Here is a 19,014-nt window from a genome sequence, read left to right as displayed (position 1 = left end):
AGGGGTGCAGCCGTCGAGCAGGCTTCTGAGGCAGTCACGCTTTTGGAGAGGCGGATGCTGGAAGGCAGGTCTGTGCCCCGCTTGCGCTGGGGGAGCACATGCGAGTGCTCAGAGGGCTTTTGAAGGGAGCTCATCGGCTTCCAGCTCCTGTGGCACTCGCAGGTGCTGCGGGCAAACGCTTCTGCTTGAGGAACGAGCGGCGGCCCCCGGTGCCCGGAAGTGCTGGCCGACTGAACGGAAGTGAGGATGAGGGCATGGCTGTTGGGGGGTGTTCCGAAATAACAGGTGACGTACGGCAGGAGGCCGCAGGAGATTCGGTGCCAAAGCTCCAGCTTCGGTCTCCACTGTTGGCGCTGCTGAGAAGCTGTCTGTGGGCTCAGCTCCCTGGGGAAGTTGTGTCTTGAGACCCTGGCGCCCAGCCTGCCGGCTTAGCGCCTGATTTACAGCATCTCTTCTCCCGGTGCCACCGGCCTCCCTGGCTTTCTGCTGGATGTCGTTCTCAGAGCTGTGTTTCCTTCTAGGCCTTTTATTCGACTTGGGATCCCACACCTGGCACGATGCCATCATATACAGGGAGTCAGGAAACACTTGATATGAAGTGTTTGTCAGAGTAAGAGACCTTTAAGAATGTCCGGACAGACTCCCCTCTGATGTCCTGAGGTGAACCTGCTGGGGTCCCTTCCTGGTGGGTGTCCAGGCCTGTTTCAGAACCCCTGAGCTGCTGTGGGCTCCTCCGAGGAGAGGCGTCTTGCTTATTTGAGGAACGTTAAGTCTACTCCCTGGAGTTCCCCTCCCATGTGCTGGGCCCCACCGGGACACAGGTGCCATCTTGCCTGGAGGGTGGGAGATCTGCAGGACCTCGCTGTGCACTTGGCTCATGTCGGTCGTGGTCTTTTGAGTATCAAGTTCTTTCTCTTCCCTCCCCTGTCCCAGCGTGTTTGGGATTTCAAAGAATGCAGTAAAGTGTTGGGATGAACTTTTTTGCTCCACACTTGTATATTACAGGGAAAGTTGACTCCTACACTTAACAGTTACTGAACTCATCAGAATGTTGCAGGAACTGTGGCTCCAGCCCTGGGACCCTCCAGTCCTTTCTGGGGACTTGGCTATGTGATTCCCTCACTGGGAGTTGTGGTGGCATCTCTTCCCCAAACCCTGGGTCCTGGAGGCATCAGGGAAAACTAGAGTGTGGTTTTCCTTGATTCTGATCATAATCAGGAAACTCCTATCTCAAAGAAGCAGGTCTTGTGACATTTGGACAGGCTCAGCAACTTTGCCTGTGACAGCTACGGTGCAGGGAGAAGGCTGGGAAACTTCTTTGGGATGTGTCAGCACAATCATTGCCTGTTTTGGTGACACCCCACCTCCCCACCTCATTCCCAGCCCCCGCACAGCTATTCTTGTGTTCCAGGGATGGTGACTGCACCCATGAATACACTGGCATGGGCATCGCCCCCCCCCCCTTTATGCCTTTGATGTTATACCCAAGAAGGCTTTGCCTACCCCAGTATCAGAAAGACTTATTCCTCTGTTTTCTTCTAAGCATTTTATAGTTCTAGATCTTACATCTAGCTTTTCAATCCATTTGGAGTTAATCTGGGGGTTACCATGTAAAGAAGGGGGTCTGACATCAATCTGAAATCCCAAACATGCTGGGACAGGGGAGTGAAGAGAAAGAACTTGATACTCTTCAGCATGTGGCTTTCCAGTTGTTACAGTACCATTTGTTGAAAAAACTCTTTTTCTCCCCTCTCTGGGTGGTCTTGGGACACTGGCTGAAAAATCGATTGACTGTAAATATGCAGGTTTATTTCTGGACTCCCGGTTCTGTCTAAATGTCTGTCTTTATGCAAGTCCTACATTACTTTGCCTACTCTAACTTTGTTTTAAGTTGCAAAATGAGGAATGTTGAACTCTTCAGTGATCAGACTTGAAACTTTTACTTTGCCCACTTACTACTTCCTTTAGCTTCAAGGAAGTTGCTGGGTTTTTCAGGTCATCAGTCTTCTGCTCAGTAAAAAGTGTTAGGTACTGTAGCTTTGAATTACAGTGGCAGCTTCTACAGTATTCCTGTTTAGCAGAGAGCCGGTGCCCCTCTTTGACCATGGCTCCCACCCTCTGTTCATGATGTAGGAATAAAGATCTTGGCTAACTCCTCTTCCACCCATCGTAACTGACACCCAGAGATCCAGAAAACAAGAAGCAGGGAAACTGGAGGTGGAATTGCCAAGGCAGGAGTAGGTCTGGAAGAGCTTATCCAGCTGTGTTTCTGGGAGATGGGGGCACTGAGTTGTGACAAAGAGCCACAGATAGGGACAGATCTGAAAGGTGGTGCTCCTCAGTCCCCAGCTAGGGCACCATGCCACTCAGGCCACCTCTCCTGCCAGCCTTCCAGAGCCTTATCTTTCATGTTCTATCCCAGTTTGTGAGAAGCTGCACCTGTCCTTCAGCAGAGGTTCTGTCTACTGTGTGTAGGGCTCGATCCCATGACCCTGCATTGTGACCCAAGCCAAAACCAAAAGCTGGATGCTCAACCGACTGAGTCACCCAGGTGTCCTCAAATAATTTAAGTAATACAGAGTTAAGAAATGTATGTAACACTTAAATGTAGACAGTTAAATGTAGAATTTCCTTATTGCAACTATTAAGGATAATTGTGTCTGATAATAGGACATAATTTTAAGAATATGGTCCATTGTCATTCAAGGATTCTGTGTTTGTGAATTTGCCTACTCACTAAAATTTATTTGTAACTCTAAAATCAATGTTTATAGTGCTTACGTGGTCATTTGCAGATGTGTGCAGAGAAGCAACATGTTTGAGTTACCAAAGAGGCTTGCTCGCAGATGAGGTTGAACAAGGGGACATTTTGCCTTCTCATTTCAACTCTCATACTGTAAAAAAAAAAGTCCTTTTCTTGGTCTTCTGGTGCCATGTATTTTACATTTTTGTGCTTGTTTTTGGATGATTTTGCTTTTTACAGTGGCTTTCAGGAATAGTGCTTAAGTTCTGTCTTGTGTTCTAAAAAGCACAGAAGGGCTGCAGTGTGTCTTACAGAGAAAAATACAAGATTAAGTTTCATTTAGGCGTGAGTTATAGGATTGTTGGCCATGAATTCAAAGTTAATGAATCAACAATATATATTAATGTGCCTATATTAATGTGCCTTTAAACAGAAACTCACATAAAACAAGTTTACATATTATAGTTGACAAAGGTATTGTGACCAGAGGCTTACAGGAACCTACTCCTGTATGTCCTCTAGGAATGGTGGTTCCATATATGAGAGTTTCATGTTCATAATGCCTTTTTAGAATCTAAATCCCAGAAATAATGAGAATTGACCGTAGGTTGTTTTTTTTTTAAGATTTTATTTATTTATTTGACAGAGAAATCACAAGTAGATGGATAGGCAGGCAGAGAGAGAGAGAGAGAGGGAAGCAGGCTCCCCGCTGAGCAGAGAGCCCGATGCGGGCCTCGATCCCAGGACCCTGAGATCATGACCTGAGCCGAAGGCAGCGGCTTAACCCACTGAGCCACCCAGGCGCCCTTGACCGTATTTTTTTTATCATTTGTCACACCCTAGGCTCTAAGACATTTGCTTCTAAGTGCTGTTTGCAAATTCAGATCATACCTCCAATCACTTAGAGAAGTTTACATCAGCGTGAGGTCATGTCCACAAGGCTGAATGTACAACTCTGTCTCAATCACTGTGACTGCCAAGTGAAGAGCTGTAAGTTGCTATCTTGTAATTGGCAGTGTGGTGTCCCAGTGATAACCATAATGGTGTTAGTACTTTGAGCTGTTGGTAGGAGAAACTCGACCATTTTTTTCAGAGGCAGAGTCCAAGAAGGTATGAGTAATGGCCAATAAGGCCAACAGCTGCAAACTGTTTACATGTGACAATTTGGTGGATAAATCAGAGTTTATACAGTTGTGTGTTGTTTATTCCTTAATCTAGAAAGGATATGGTCAACTCTTAAGTTTAAGAATTATGTGCTTATATCATGCAGTTTTCTACTGAAAAAGAAAATAATTAAACTTCCTCACCCAATTTCCTCTCCAAAATTGCAGTCCTACCAAGGAAAGGATGAGAGGGAGAATGTTCACACTGAGCTGACATGGCTAGGAAGATGGGTTAGGAGACTCTGGCTTTTCTGAATAAATCTGATAGACTTCTCCAGGCATCCGAAAAAATAACTTTACATCTCTTCATTTTTATTGTTGGCATTTTGGATTTTTTTTAAAGATTTATGTTTTTATTTTAGAGAAAGCGCATGAGTGGGAGGAGCAGAGGGAGAGGGAGAGAGAATCTCAAGCATACCCCATGCTCAGCTCAGAGTCCGACCCAGGGCTTGATCTCACAATCTCAAGATCATGCCCTGAGCCGGAACCAAGAGTCAGATCCTCAGTGAACTGCACCATTAGCAGAGGTAACTGCTAATATTGTTGCACATATTCCTTGAGTCTTTTTTATATTTATTTTAAAAAAGCTTGGACTTAAATGCCTGAAACCTTTATTTTATCCCACCCACATCTCTGCATAAGCACACGCTAAGATTTATGAAAATCTTTGAAACCCGCAAAGATGACTCATTGTTCTTGGTCACCAAAGCTTTGGTGAGGGAGGCTCAGGGTTTACCTGGAGGAGCACCAGTATTAGAGACAGTCCTGTTTTTGTACCTGGGTCCCGCTTGGTCAGCCATATAATTGGTTACTGGGCCTCCATTTCCCTATGTGTAAAATGGGGCCACTAACCATATCCACCAAATAAGGGAGGGTCACGCCTTCCGAGTTGTGCTTGCCCCTAGAGGGGATCCCAGTATTTGCCAGTTGCCTTTCTGTTTCCCTTTTTATTCCAAGGAGCTCTGCAAATATGTGGAATTGATGTTTTTAACATTTCAAAAATAAGTTCCCTGTTGCTTTTCTTCCCTTTTTAGTGAAGAATTGTAAATCATGGAAGGCTAAAGACATGGAAAACACCACTCTAGGGTCTTATTGTAGGTGTAAGGAATTCCGGTGCAATAGGAAGTTCCCTCTGGTGCCACAGCCTCAGCCTCCCCTCCCCTTCCCACTGCTCCTCCATTCTTTCCAGGGAACAGGGAATAGTGGTGGGCTTTGTTTCTCCTTGAAGCTCAATTGCCGCTTGTTGCCTGCAGCTCTTACTTTTACCACAACCTGGGATTTTCTCCAGACTTTGTGAGTTGTAGGCATTTCCACACCATGGGTCCTAAAGCCTCCAGGCTCCTGTACTCCATTTTGGGGGCCATCTTCTCTTACGCACTTTGCCTTGCTTGCTTTCCTGACCAGGCTGTGCATGATTGGAATACATAATTCAAAGCGCTAGATCTTAATCCACCTCCGTGTGTGAGAATATTTCTCCTAAATAAACTGATCCTTTGTTTTCTCCTTAAAAAAAAAAAAATCCTCTGTGTCTTGGAAAAATTAAAATGCAATTATTGGAAGGCTCTTTGCTTAGCTGTTTCCGTAATGTTGCGTGTTACCTAATTATAGTGGAAACTCAGGCCTGCCGGCTCCGGGTGCTGAGAGCAGCAGGGGCCAGGAACGTGTTCGTGTGGCTTCGAAGTCTGCTGGTTCAGCATCGACTCTTGGGACCGCAAGCTCAGCACAGCTGGCTTCAGATGCCTCCCTTCCCCATTCACCAGATGGCTTTTCCCCGGGAGAGTGTGCACATCTGATTGTTCTTATTGATTCATTGACCCAGGACGCTGCAGCCCCCAGGCTGGGAGAGGCCTGCTGGGTGTGCATTTGAGTCTGTGTGTGTGTGTGTGTGTGTGTTGCATGCACATACCATCGGTGCTGTGTAGAAGCATTCCACCTACTCACTGCTGGACTTGGTGCAGCAACCCACAAAGCATTTTTAAACAAAACCAGAATAATGACCTTGAAGGCACCAAGAAGCCGGATCATGTACTTTCTGGTTGTCATTTTTCTACTTCCAATGTCTGCTTTGCTGGATTATGATGTCCACGTGCAAAAAAAAAAACACATCCTGAGGCCAACTAACATTTTTTTTTCCCGTTTTCTCTCTCTCTCTCTCTTTTTTTTTTTTTTTTTTATTAATTCTTCAACCTTGGCCAAGCATGTTGCATATTCCCAAATAAAAATCGACATGCGCTGTGGTGCCGTCTCTGTGTGTCGACTGTGAGCTCAGTCCCAGAGCAGCATCTCCCTGCAGAGTAGAGTCCAGGTCAAGGGAGCTCTGCCTCTTGGGGCTCCTGGGGGGCCGTTGGAAGGAAGGAGGGAGTGTCCTGTGTGAGGCTGAGGGCCACCTCCGTTTGGATTTGTGTCAACAAAGAGGATAGGTGTCACTTTTGGGAAGCAAGGAAAAAGGTTCATTTTAATTAACTTCCCCTGTCCATTTTCCTCCACTTTCCACCAACTCCTTCCCTTCCTCCCCAGTTCCTGTGCCTGCAAGGCTGGTGTCTGCTCCTGAGACACCTGGTGCACATTAGTGAAAGGGGCCCGCTAAACTGGGGGCAGCGTGCAACTTGCGGGGGGCATGGCATCATGGGTGGAAAATGGGCACCTCTCATGCCGGTGGCCACAGTTCCTCTCAGGGCACAGGGCACAGCACTGATGGGGGGAGTCTGGCTGAGACAGCCTTTATCCACCTGGTCACCAGGTATCCCTGGGCAGCACATGCTTGGCTGTGGGGCCAGTGGAGCCACAGCCCACCCCAGAGCCCTTGTGAACTCACAGCAAGGGGAACCTTGAGCCGCTGCCAGTGTGCGCCATGCCAACCGCCCTGGGCCACCACCCACTCATGTGTCTCATGCTGTATGAAGGGGTCAGAGGCTACAGTCCTGGGGAGTACAGGTGCTTCCCGTCCTCACACGGGTTCCATCCCAAGCCCTGGGAGGGGGTGGGGGCCTGTGGACTCCTGGTGTTGAGATAAACCTGGTGTCATTGAGAAGTACCTGGGTAGTGAGGGATGCCTGTCCGGGTGCAGAGACAGCAGGAGCTAACAGGGAACGTGGAGAGCTACCGTGGGGAGTGGCTCACAGCTGCAGACATGTGGCTGTGCCTCAAACATGGCAGGCCAAAGCCCTCTTTTTCACACATGCCTTTCTGCCAGGGTAACCTCTGTCCCCTAGAAAACTCCCCTCCATCCTCCAGAGGCTGGCAGCTTCCTGTCCCTCACTTACACCCTTCCCCTGAGTCTGGCTTCCAGCCAGGGGCCTGGGTTCTGTTCTTGTCTCAGCAGCCAAGGGACCCCAGTCAGGTGTGTGTGGAGATGAGTGAGTTGGTCCATGCGGCTCAGCGTCACTGATGATTCCTCTTCCATGGTGTTCTCTCTCTCTCCCTCTCCCCCTCCCAGTCTCATTCTCTCTGGAAGGCTCCTGAAACATTTTTCTGAATGTCATGCACAGCCTTCCCTGGCCTGCTTTCTGTGAGCCTAGTGGCTCCTAGGTGCCCTACTCCCACCCTGAGGGTACTGGTCCTGCAGGGCTCGGACTGGGAGGAGGGAAAGAAGGTGACAGGGGTGCAGAACTTAAGGAGGCATCCCCTTCCTCTCTGGGGGTGCAAGCATAGGGTCAGCTCTGGGGTGGGGGACCCTCCTTCAGCTTTTCATGCTGGGGCCTTGCCTCGCTGGCCTCACCTCTTCCCCACCCTGGATGTCGAAGTTGGAGAGCATCCCACCACCACACACCACTCCAACTCACTTTCTGTGCAGAGCCTTGGTCTCCCTCTGTCACCGCCAGCCTGGGTAATTACGATGAAATGAGATAATGCGTGCAAATACAGCACATTGCCTGACATCTACTAAATGCTTGGGTGATCTGCGTGGTGGTTATTATTATCATTAATGCTTTGTCGCTGAATCCCAAAGCAGTAGACACTAGCCCATCCTCCGCAGGAGCTCTGGAATGACGGCTCCAGCCCTATGGCAACATTACCATTCTAGTCTGCCCCTCCCCTCCCCGTCCTGAGTGATGTTGACCTTATGGACTGGCCTAGCGAGGTCAGGGCCTCCCACATTCTGAAGAGGATGTGTTTTTGTGTCTCTGCTGCAGGAATTGCTTACTTAGGAGGCGTGTGCAGTGCTAAGAGGAAATGTGTGCTTGCCGAAGACAATGGTCTCAATTTGGCCTTTACCATCGCTCATGAGCTGGGCCACAAGTAAGTATCAGACTCTGTATTGTTCTGCCTTTTCCAGTTCCTTCCTGAATATATGTATGCATATATATGTTCTTAAACATATGTATTTATGTGTGTGTGTATATATATATATATATATATATATATTTTTTTTTTTTTCTTGAATTCCAAAAGTTCTGAAACAGTGCTGCTCTTTGCCTTTGCTTCTTCTGTATCACAGACCTAGGCCAGCAAGCCTGGGTCCCAGTCTTTCAGGGAACCCATAAAGATTACTGACCAGATGATCTGAGACTTGAAATGTTCATTTCATGTTCATGTCTCTTCTTAGTGCATACAGTCTAGAGCAAAGAGGTTTGTCTCAGAATGTCTTCTTTGGTTGCGTTTCCTTTCCTGGACCAGCATGATCTTTGATTCACTCTATCGTTCAGATAATGGGATTATCTTCATACTGTTGACTTTCTATTTCCTTGAGAGTCGGTTTCCAATGAAGTCCAACTGTCTTGAGGCAGAATGTCAGTGTCGTAGTTTAAAAGACTTATCAGTTGCTGCCTTTGTCCATGGAAATTCTTCCCTAGAGGAGGGAAGAGCCATAAAACCTCAGAGCCCAAAGATGTTGTAGGAAGGATCTGAGGCAGCCTCCTGGATTTTCAGAGGAGGGAACAGAAGGTCAGAGGGGTTGAGTGGCTGGCCCAAGATTGAGATCACCTGCAGGAAATCTCAGGTGGCGGAATGCCAGCTGACCCTAAAACTGTGGCTTGAGGGTTTACTACTTCTCCTGCAGTAGGTGTCTGTTTTGTATTTCTCTGAGGGGAAAAAAAAACTGTGGTATGACTGCAAGAGAACTTAAAAAATAAATACATAAATTGAGGCAGTCAGACCATGCAGAACAATAGGAAAATTTATACTAGGTTGGGTAGAACAAAATTAAATAGACATCTAGTTCTTGGGGAAAAAACACAAGATGTTTTCTAATGACCTACTGAGTATGATGTGCAGGACCCTAAATGTGAGCTCAACCTTCTGCAAAAGTAAAGTCGGTTTGTAAGGAGAAGCACAAAATCAATTTTCTCTAAGATTATCTGTATCTGTGGATTTATTTGTATTTTTTGGTCTTGTTTTCTCTGGTCCCATTCTCATTTTTTTCACTCTTGTAGATGGGTTTGGTTGTTACCTTTTTTGTGCCTACTGAGTATCGTGATGTGAGCGGAGCAAATGATAATAATCCCGTGTGTATTTCCTGTGATTAAGGCAGAAATAACATGTCATTGGCTAAAAGAAGCAAAACGAGTAGTTGTCTCTAAGTACACAGTTCTTTTATCTCAACAGTATTTTTTAAATACTGTATTTTTTAAATACAAAGGGCAATAGCCCTTTACCCACACTTTTTTTTTTGCCTATACTACTAGGAAATAATTTTTTAAAATTAATCATAATCAAATATGTATTCATATTTCTGATTTGCTACACACACACACACATACACACACACTCTCAAAGCTGTGGTGGAAAGTGGTTGCTGAGAGAAAAACATAAATCAGCATGGCTTTGGCAAACATCCTCTCTTCTCTTCTTCGTGCCAAAGGTCCCACCCAGCTGGTCGTGGTTCCTCAGTATCAAGGACCTAGTGGTCCTGAGAACGCAGTTGTCAAAACATTTTCTGACATGTGGGTTGTCGTGGACTTTTGGATGCATCTGTTTATATGAACTGCAAGATTCCAAGCAGTCTTCAGTGCCAGGGCCCACACTGGAGTGCTCTTTCCACCCATGTGTGAGCACACACGTGCCGCACGGAGGCCTTTCTCCTTGGACATGAGGAGCACCGGGGACCATTTTCTCCCTGCTGACCTGTGTGATTGTGCAGGGCCGCTGGCATTCCAGCACAGGAGGGCTGCAGGAATGAATGGGGAGATTCAGTCCGACTCCAGTAGCCTTTAGCTACAGTCTGCTTCAGTTTTTTGGAGGGCCCTTTATAGCTTGCTATTGCGCTCTAATTACCTACGAAAACAAACACCTAATTGTTCATCAAAGCCAATAAATTCTGCGAGCATTTGGCCTTGCCCCTATTTGGGCGATTATAGTTTTCCCAAGGAAGTCTGTTGTCACTGATTATTTGCGAGCAGTGGGAAGCAGGTCTCTGAGGGACGAAGCCACAGTCTCTGCATCTGCAGACCCTTCTGACCAGTTGGGCTCGGAGCCCCAGGCAAGACTGTGTGGGGGCTTGACAAGAGGGATCAGCCTCTAGTCCTAGTGAAGCCACTTGCCAGGCTGCTTCACAGATCTGAAGCCTGTAGGTGGCTGCATATTGGAACAGAGTGGAGTTAAATAACTCCTTAAGTTAAATTATGTTCTTTAAGTACATGTACACTAAGAGAAGATAGGAGGGTATTCTCGGAGGACCTGAGCGCTGGTCTATGCTCTTCAAGAAAATTTCTCAGTGAAAGCTTTAGAAAATGAAAAAGAGTACCCTTCTATGTACCTCACCCACTGGTCCCTAAAATTTAATACTGATAAAGTAAAACTTCTCTTCTGAAAGTTGGGTCTGTGCCTTTGCCCCTGGGTGCTCCTAAGTATGGCCCTTCTGTTGCTTACCCACTGTATCTCATATAAGAATCTGTGCAAGCCATTACTCCAGCTCTGAATGTCAGGAGAAAAATTCACTTTCCATGTGAGGTACACGTTGCACTTATCAACAATGAGAGTCCTATACGTTAACCTGATTTTCTCCCTGCTTTGGCTGTCAGAAAACACAAAGGGAATATCAAGCTCATTTTCCTCAATTAACTCATCCAGATCCTGGAATTTTGTTTTTCCTCCCTCTTTCTGTGTCTCTTTGTATGAATGATCATATTTTACATATTGTTAGTTCAAAAATAATTTCTTTGGTACCATAAACTGTCTCTAATCCAATCTGCAATCATGTGGGTTTTAAGTTATGAATTAAATGGAAAATTCTTGCCATGGTAATATCAATAATTCTGCTTAGGACAGGAATTAATAATGTTCTAATTATGTTTAAGTCAAATCAGATCTCATTTACCAAATACCTGCTGTGTTAGATGCTGTGCAATCATTGTGCTATTGATCAGTTCTATGGAGTAGGTATTATTTAGCTTTTATTTAATAGATTAGGAAACTAGTATTACTTTTTAAAAATTTCTAGTCTCTACTTGAAATGATTTGGGATCACTTCTATGATAATATACCCATGTTCTAAGAGATGGAAATATGACCCATGTTATTAAAGACCCATGTTCTAAGAGACGGAAATAAGAAGAAAACTTGTTATATATCGAAAAAACCAAGGTACCTTCAGATTTCTGCCAACCAAGGCAGAAAGGACAATCCATGGCATCCTAGTTGCAGAAGAAAGCCAGCGTATCTGCAAGAGGGACTTCCCTAGGAAATTCAAGTACCTCAGCTACGATCAACAGTTTTCTGATTACCTGAGAAAGAAAAAGGGTGGGAAAGACTGCAGCCCCAGCTTTGGACAGGTCTGAAGGATTTGCTGCTCCTGGTGGGAGTCAAGGTGGAGCACGTGGGAGGTTCTATCTATGTTTCTGTTGGGAGGATGAGTTGGCTCCATGCAGAGGCCATGATAACAGTGACTTTGAGGTTTTCTTTCTTTTTTTTTTTTTTAACATTTAATTATTTGAGAAAGAGAGGGGTTGGAGGGCAAAGGCAAAGAGAGAGAAAGTCTTCAACAGACTTCTCTTTGAGCGCAGAGCCAGCCATGGGGGTTCTGTCTCCTTTGAGATCATGACCCAAGCCAAAGCCAAGAGTTGAACACTTTACTGACTGAGCCACCCAGGCACTCTGACTTTGGGGTTTTCTGATGAGACTTCATGATTTAGTTGCCTTCTTGGGGTGAAAGATTGCCTCTCTCCTTCAGTAGTGTGCATTTGGGGAGGCAGCTGTCTCCCTGTCTTGCCATGATAGCTTGAGAACCCAACCGGAAATGAGGGATTCCTTCATCCTGCCGTGACCAGGAGAGAGGAAGAGCTCCTGAGTGTGAGAAGATGGCAGTGACGCACCTTTTTCCCTCCAGAGAGCTGTAGCTGACAGCTGTTATTGATTATAACTGAACTGATAGAGGTTAGGGGGCTATTCCTTGAGAGACACAGCCCAGCTGGGCCAGCACTGTGCAGGTGTTTTCCCTCAAGAAACCAGGACAGGGTGCCTTGTGGTAGACCTCAGTGTCCAAGATGTTTATCAATATTTGGTTTTAAAGAGAAAGAGGAACAGTGAGAAGCAAGCATTTGTTTCTCTTGGGCAAGCATGTGCTTTTGAGGCCCAGTGCTGACTGGTCATGGATAGGATTCTCCCCCAATGAGGGTTAGGTCCAGATCCATACTAATGGCCCATGGGAAAAGCAAAACCAAAATCAGATGACACCCTCACAGATGAAGGAGGGAGTTGGTAGTGACTTCAGTAGAATATTAAAATAACCAGTATAGTATTCCTACGGGAATTTTAGAATATATTGTTTGCTGTGATTTGGGAGTTTTAGTGTAAAAGGGAGAAAGGAAGCAGTTCTAGAACAGCTGGTGAGAATGCCTTTTGTTTGGGGTGGGGGGTGGGGTGGCATGATCAGGCCCAGAGGAGGCAGTAGACAGTGGGAGATGAGGAGGGCACAGAGTCTCAAATGGACATTTAGGGCCTGGGGAGACCCAGAACACCATAACATGCAGTTTGCTTCTCAATCAGGTAAGACCGAGAGCTCCCAGGGAACATCTGAAGACAGGCCCATCTAGGTGGGGTGCTGAAAGAGGGGAGGGAAACCTCATAGTGCACACTCGGCCACCCACATACAGGGGGAAAAAAGACCTATCTTTATAGGTAGAAACAAAGAGCTTTCTCTTGCAGAAAGTAAATCTCTGGTTCTGTTGGATTTAAGAGGCTCTGCTAGATAAGCCTGAGCCAGATCAATTCCTGCCTTGAGTCCTTCCAAACTACGCAAACCTCTCTAACCCAAGTAAATCTACAAAAAGCCCTCCAGACAGGCCCCAGAGCCATGCCCCCTGTTTGGGTTCTTTCTGCCTGTTCTCAGGGTAGACACTCTTCCCACCTGATCATCCTGGAATTTTTTTTTTTTTTCCTGACTTCCGTATTCCCTTTCTCAGGTCTTTCTGTTCTGGAATTTACCTCTCCTCATGTTGTGGCCTCTGAAAACTTCTCTCTTTGGGGAAGCTTGGGAGCCTAGTGCAGGAGACACATGGGCGTAGCTATACAAGGGGAGCCCCTGAAGCATTTCTAAGTGCCAGTGGCCTGAGCTTTACCCGAGAGTAATTAGGACTTGCCCTCTGTGGGAGAGAGTGCTAAGGAAGGCCCTCCAGGGATTCCCGGTGCATCCAGGGTGGAGTACCATGGCTCCCTGTCCTCAGGGGCTTCATTGTTACTTTCTGGCATCATCTACATTCTCATGTCTGTCTCTGGGCCACCATCACGTGGGCTGCAGCAATGCTGGGTATGATCCTGCTCCCCTGACTCTCACTAGCCTCATAGTCAGCCAGAATTCCACTCCCTTTGCCACTTCCCTGACACCCCACCAATCATGTGCATTCATGGCGTGGTGGGTGGAGAAAAGCCCAGCTGTCCTGACCGTGGCCTTGTAGACAGGGTCAGGTCAGTCCTGTCACCTCTCACCCGACACCTGCCAGGAGACCTCTGTGAGGGTTCAGAACAAAGTGTTAAGTGCCTGGCCATGGGAAGAATGTGAGGGGCAGGGTACTGAGTCCCTAGGACTCCGAAGAGAAATGCTGGACTGAGGTTTAGAGATACAAGTGTCCTAATAAGGAGCTGTGTTTGGGGCAGTCATATGTGCACCCACAGACATGCAAATAGTTATAAGTGGGCTCAGTTACAACAATGTGTGGGGTACATTCAGGTTTTCAGACCTGCGCGTGCGCACACACACACACACACACACCCATGGGCCACTGGAGCCATGCCCCATATTTTGGAAGCATTGTCCTTGCTGGCAGAACTGGAAGGAGCACTGAGACATGAGCAGAGCAAGGACTTTGTTCCTCTGCTTAGCCCAACGAGGACCGGGCAGGTGGGATACCCCTGCGTGCTGCCCTGAAGTAATGAGGGAGATCCTCGACTCCAGGCAGTTCCCGTGTGACGCTTGGTATCCTCCCTTAAAGACATTCCTTAAAAGCTAGATCCAGGCACTCTGGATGTTTGTTTCTAGCCAGAACGTGACAAAGTGCAAATGAGCTCGGGGCAGTGGATGTTGGAAAGATGTCTCATTGACACATGCCTAGGGACGTGCTTGCCTGGGGCGCAGCACGGAATGTCATCTGATTCCCATCCCTGAGAATTGTGCCTTGTGGGCAGAGAGTGGACAAGTGTTTAGGGAGGGTGGGGGAGCGGAGGGAAAGGGGAGGAGAGAACTCTTCTGGGGGAAATGTTCTTATTACTACAGTCGACACAATTCAATCTGAAAAGAATTGTCTCGATCCCAGAACAGGAAGTAAGGAAAGCCATTATCCAGATGTGTGAAGAGAAGAAATGTTTGTCTGTGATCTGTATTAAGAAGGCTGCCCGGTACAACGTGGGGGAGATTCAGAGTGAATGCAGGCCAGATGTGATCAGGCAGGTCACCCGCTAGCGGATGGCCCCGGCAGCCACAGCTGTTGCCTGGACCCTTTGCCGTGGGGCTCAGTCTGGTAGGCAGAGCATAGACCTTAGATGTGTCAGCCTTATATAAAGAAGGTACAACAGAGAGAGGATTTCTGGAAATGTCATAACTGTTTAGAAATCCCAGGGGGAGGGGGAAGTATGCTTTTGTTCTAGTTGGGATTGGGGTAGTTGTGTTCACATGGTGGGAGGGGGTCTACCTTTCTTGCAGAACAGAAAGTTTGGGCTGGGGTACATTCCCCCCAGGAAGTCTGTAGAAGCCTGGGTGTCTCTGGTCTGGTTCTAGAACAGGCAAGTCTCACGCTGGGTTTTCAGACAGGTTCCTCCCTGGTTCTCTGGGTCTCCTCCTCTGTTCCCACTCGGCTCCCATGGCCTCCCGCAGCCTCCCCCTCCAGACTGAAGGGTAATTGGTGGTGCTCACAGTGTTCGGGGCTCTCAGGTTTCACGCAGAGGAGTTTGGAGGGATTCCTGAGGACAATTTCCTCGGCGTTTGGCCCCCGGATCAAAGTCGGTGCGAGCATCCGCAGGGCGCGGCTGTCTTATCCAAATTCCAGAGTTGTGCAAAACATTCAGGCCTCGTTTCCTTTCATTTTATTATTATTTTTTTACATTTGCTGCTGGAAACTGCAGGGTCTTGAACATTAATTTATAAGCCACCCCCCTCCTCATGTCTTCACTGAGCTAGAAAGACCCAAGCTGTCAGAGGTAGCGGTGCCCTGAGGATTTGCAAGGCAGGCCTGCGCCCTGCAGGACTTTCATGAGCCCACACAGCATGGCCCTGAGTGTGGCTTTCAAAAGGGCAGAATTTCCTTCTGGCCTTTCCAGACGTGTGACTTGAATAGGAGGTGCGGCGTCCAGAGTAGCAAGGAATGTTGTAACTGGTGGCTGTTTTCACAGGGCTTTTCTGCCCTGAGCTAGGATTTCTCACAGCCCTGCCTTAACAGACATTGCACAGAAAGTTACCAGGATTTCCTTTGCAGTCTTGCCCTTGATGCAGACTCGAATGTGGGGACGGAACACTTGTTCCAGTTGCTTAGAAGGCCCAGAGCTGCTGTCCTTAAGAGGACCTAGACCTGGGGCGCCTGGGTGGCTCAGTGGGTTAAGCCACTGCCTTCGGCTCAGGTCATGATCTCAGAGTCCTGGGATCGAGTCCCACATCGGGCTCTCTGCTCAGCAGGGAGCGTGCTTCCCTCTCTCTCTCTGCCATCCTCTCTACTTCACTCTACCTGTGATCTCTCTCTGTCAAATAAATAAATAAAATCTTAAAAAAAAAAAAAAAAAAAAAGAGGACCTAGACCACAGCCTTCCCAGATATGCGCAGGCCAGGCCAGGGAGGGAAACACAAACAAAGGGGAAAGCTTCAGCAAGCAGACAGATGTGGTCCCACCTGCATCCAGAGCGGCCAGGCCACATAGCCATTGGCTCGACGTTATCGCTCTGATGGAAACTCCAGCTGGCTCTGGGGCGTCTGTCTGTAGCCCCTAGAGCGTCATTACTATAACAGGGAACGCTACGGAAGCTGTTGCGAGTGTCTGTCTCTGCCCCAGGAGTTCTTTGCATTTAATTATCAGGTGGATTTCCTTGCCTTAAAGGCCGTTGTCTGAGATGGTATTGGAGAAGATGGGAGGAACGTGGAGTTTGGCTGAAGAACCAAATTCCAAAATCCCCTCAGAACTTCCTTAACGTTACAGACTATTCCAGGAATGAAACGAGATCCCGTTTTTCTCATTAGATTGCCAGAGCTTCCGGCAGCTTTGGCAAAGAGGCTTTTCTTCTGGTTCTCAGAGAAGGAAGGGACATGCGCAGTCCACTTGGCCTTATTTAGCGGATGGCCAGTTCTTGCCCTGCCTGGAGCTCTAAGTGGCCAGTGGGAGACTTTGAGCAGGAGCTTCTAGCCGTGGCATGGTGCCCTTTATACCCAAGAACGAGCCTGTGCTGAGGCCCAGCCCTCCCTGTGTGGGTCTCCTGGTAAAGGCTTTACTTACCTTTACCTGGAAAGACACTTTCTGCTCACATGGCTAGGGTTTTGTAAAGACCGTGGGAGGTGGCAAGGGTATACGATACTGATTTCTTTACAGACAGAGTGTTCTGGAATGGACTGAATATTTGTACCCCTCCAAATCAATATGTTGACATCTAATCCCCCTTCTGATTGTATTAGTGGGTCTTAGGTCATGAGGGTCCCCGTGAATGGGACTAGTGCTCTTATAAGAAGGGGCCAGAGAGCTAGCTAGCTCTATTTCTGCCACATGAGGATACAAAGAGAACACAGCCTTTTGCAGCCTGGAAAAGGCCCCTCACCAGAGCCCACCATGCTGGCACTCTAATCTTGGACTTCCAGACTCTTAGAATTGTGAGAAGTAAATTTCTGTTATTGATAAACCACCCAGTTAACGGTATTTTGTTATAGCAAAGAGATGCCCCCATTCTCCCAAGATGTTTCATGTCATGCCTGAAATCCTCATTTATCTACTGCCTGCTGCTTATGGAAACTTCCAAACTGAAGACCTGAGGGCAGCCACACGTTCTTGAAGACCCTGCAGACTCTGCCACCAGCACTGTCAACAGTGTGTTCTGGGAAAAGAGCTTTCCTCATCCTCCTTATCCTTTGCAGGCACAGAGGGTGTGGAAGTGGTGGTTTCACCAGATGGTGGTGTCAGAAAGGACTAGTGGGAGGGGTCTGAAATTGTGCACCTAGTTGCTGAAGTCTGAGCAACTGAGTGGTTGTCAGGGGCCCATGTGGGGATCTGGAAATGACCTCTCTTGGAAAAAACATAAATAAGTAGATGGATATAGAAGGAGGGATGTTGTAATACTCTTCACAAGTCACTGGAAGCATTGCAAAGACATGGTTTTGTTAATCATAGCCACACTTCTGTGGTGTTGAGAGGGGGTGGGTGCTAAGTAAGCCCGGTGATTTGCTGGCGCTTACTTTTGATTATTATCAGGAGAGAGAATGGAAAGGAGAGAGCTTGGTCAGTGTTGAACTGAGCCAGGAACAATTTCAGGTTGTCAATAGCTGGGCTGTGCTACTTGGTGAGGGTGTGAGCTTGCACTGCACTGTGGCCATGGCTCCCCCAGCTCCCCACAGGGTAGACCACAAAAGTGAAGGAGGGGCAAGAAGCCATCATGGTCTTTGCAAACCAAAATTGATAACGATGTCCCCACGATGAGGACATAGCAGGTCCAGTAGGATGCCTACTGTGGGGCAGCTTCAGACACACTGAGGACCTGATGAAAGAAGCCTTGCCCACCGCCAAGAGGCATGTGCAGGTTGGTTTCCAGTCCAGGGAGCCTTCCAGGCAGAAGCACACATGCTCAATGGGTTAGCGACACCTAAACCTACAGTTGTCTTTGTTGGTGGCTCTGTGGTGGGGGGAGACCTGGATTCCTTAAGAGCCTGTTCATCTTTGTGGCACATGTTCTGTGATCACCGAGGGGAGGCAGAAGCTGTGTTCCGACAGCTGGCAGGGGGATGGGGGGAGGAGACCAGCTTGCTATTGGCTGTCTGGTCCACGTGGAGCTTAGCTCCGTCCACAGAACAAGCTCCCAGAAACCCCACTGCTTTCCTACTCCCCAACTCCAATCCAAACTCCCCTTACTGACTTAACAGTTCTCTCCTAAAACCCCCCTATCCCCTGCCCAGTCCAGAATCTGGCAGAGAAGCATGAGGCAGCCCCACTCCTGGAGAAATGTCTAGAACTGCATCTAGCTAGCGCCTTGCTCTTCAGAGTGTGTTCTGAACACCAGTGTTATTGTGCCACCTGGGAGCCGATTAGAAATGGCCGGATCTGGGGCAGCCAGGTGTTCCCATGCGCAAGACAGTTGAGTGGAGGTGGGTTAGAGCACATCAGATCGGTAGTCCCTTCTGCTGACCCCATCTCAGCATAGGGCTGCTCCTAGCTGGGTGGGGCACTGCCCCTGCCCAGTGGTCTTTTTTTTTTTTTTTTTAAGATTTTATTTATTTATTTGACAGACGGAGATCACAAGTAGGCAGAGAGGCAGGCAGAGAGAGAGGAGGAAGCAGGCTCCCCGCTGAGCAGAGAGCCTGATGCAGGGCTTGATCCCAGAACCCTGGGATCATGACATGAGCCAAAGGCAGAGGGTGGAACCCACTGAGCCACCCAGGTGCCCCTGCCCACTGGTCTTAACGGGAAAATCTTTCTGTTTCATTTGTAAGATTTTTTTCCATGGGGCAGTTTTTTGAATAGCTTTCTTGCCCTGGTTTTGGAACTTCTCCCATGATCC

At 47.8% G+C, this 19,014-nt stretch overlaps 1 protein-coding gene across 6 annotated transcripts in view; it reads left to right on the top strand.

Annotated features, from left to right (window-relative positions):
* The window catches only part of ADAMTS17 (ADAM metallopeptidase with thrombospondin type 1 motif 17), a 374,867-nt gene that overhangs the window by 131,882 nt on the left and 223,971 nt on the right, over positions 1 to 19,014 (top strand). For all 6 annotated transcript variants that reach the window (XR_009399014.1, XM_059371667.1, XM_059371665.1 and 3 more), the window contains one exon: positions 8,040 to 8,145. Coding sequence is in view for 5 of the 6 variants with exons in the window: in XM_059371667.1 (XP_059227650.1) it covers positions 8,040 to 8,145 (106 nt within the window). In the remaining variant the exon portion in view is untranslated. The remainder of the gene's footprint in view (positions 1 to 8,039; positions 8,146 to 19,014) is intronic.

Source organism: Mustela nigripes, chromosome 13, assembly GCF_022355385.1.
Source record: "Mustela nigripes isolate SB6536 chromosome 13, MUSNIG.SB6536, whole genome shotgun sequence".
In the NCBI taxonomy this organism is placed as follows: Eukaryota; Metazoa; Chordata; class Mammalia; order Carnivora; family Mustelidae; genus Mustela; species Mustela nigripes.
This window is presented reverse-complemented; position numbering and strand designations above follow the sequence as displayed.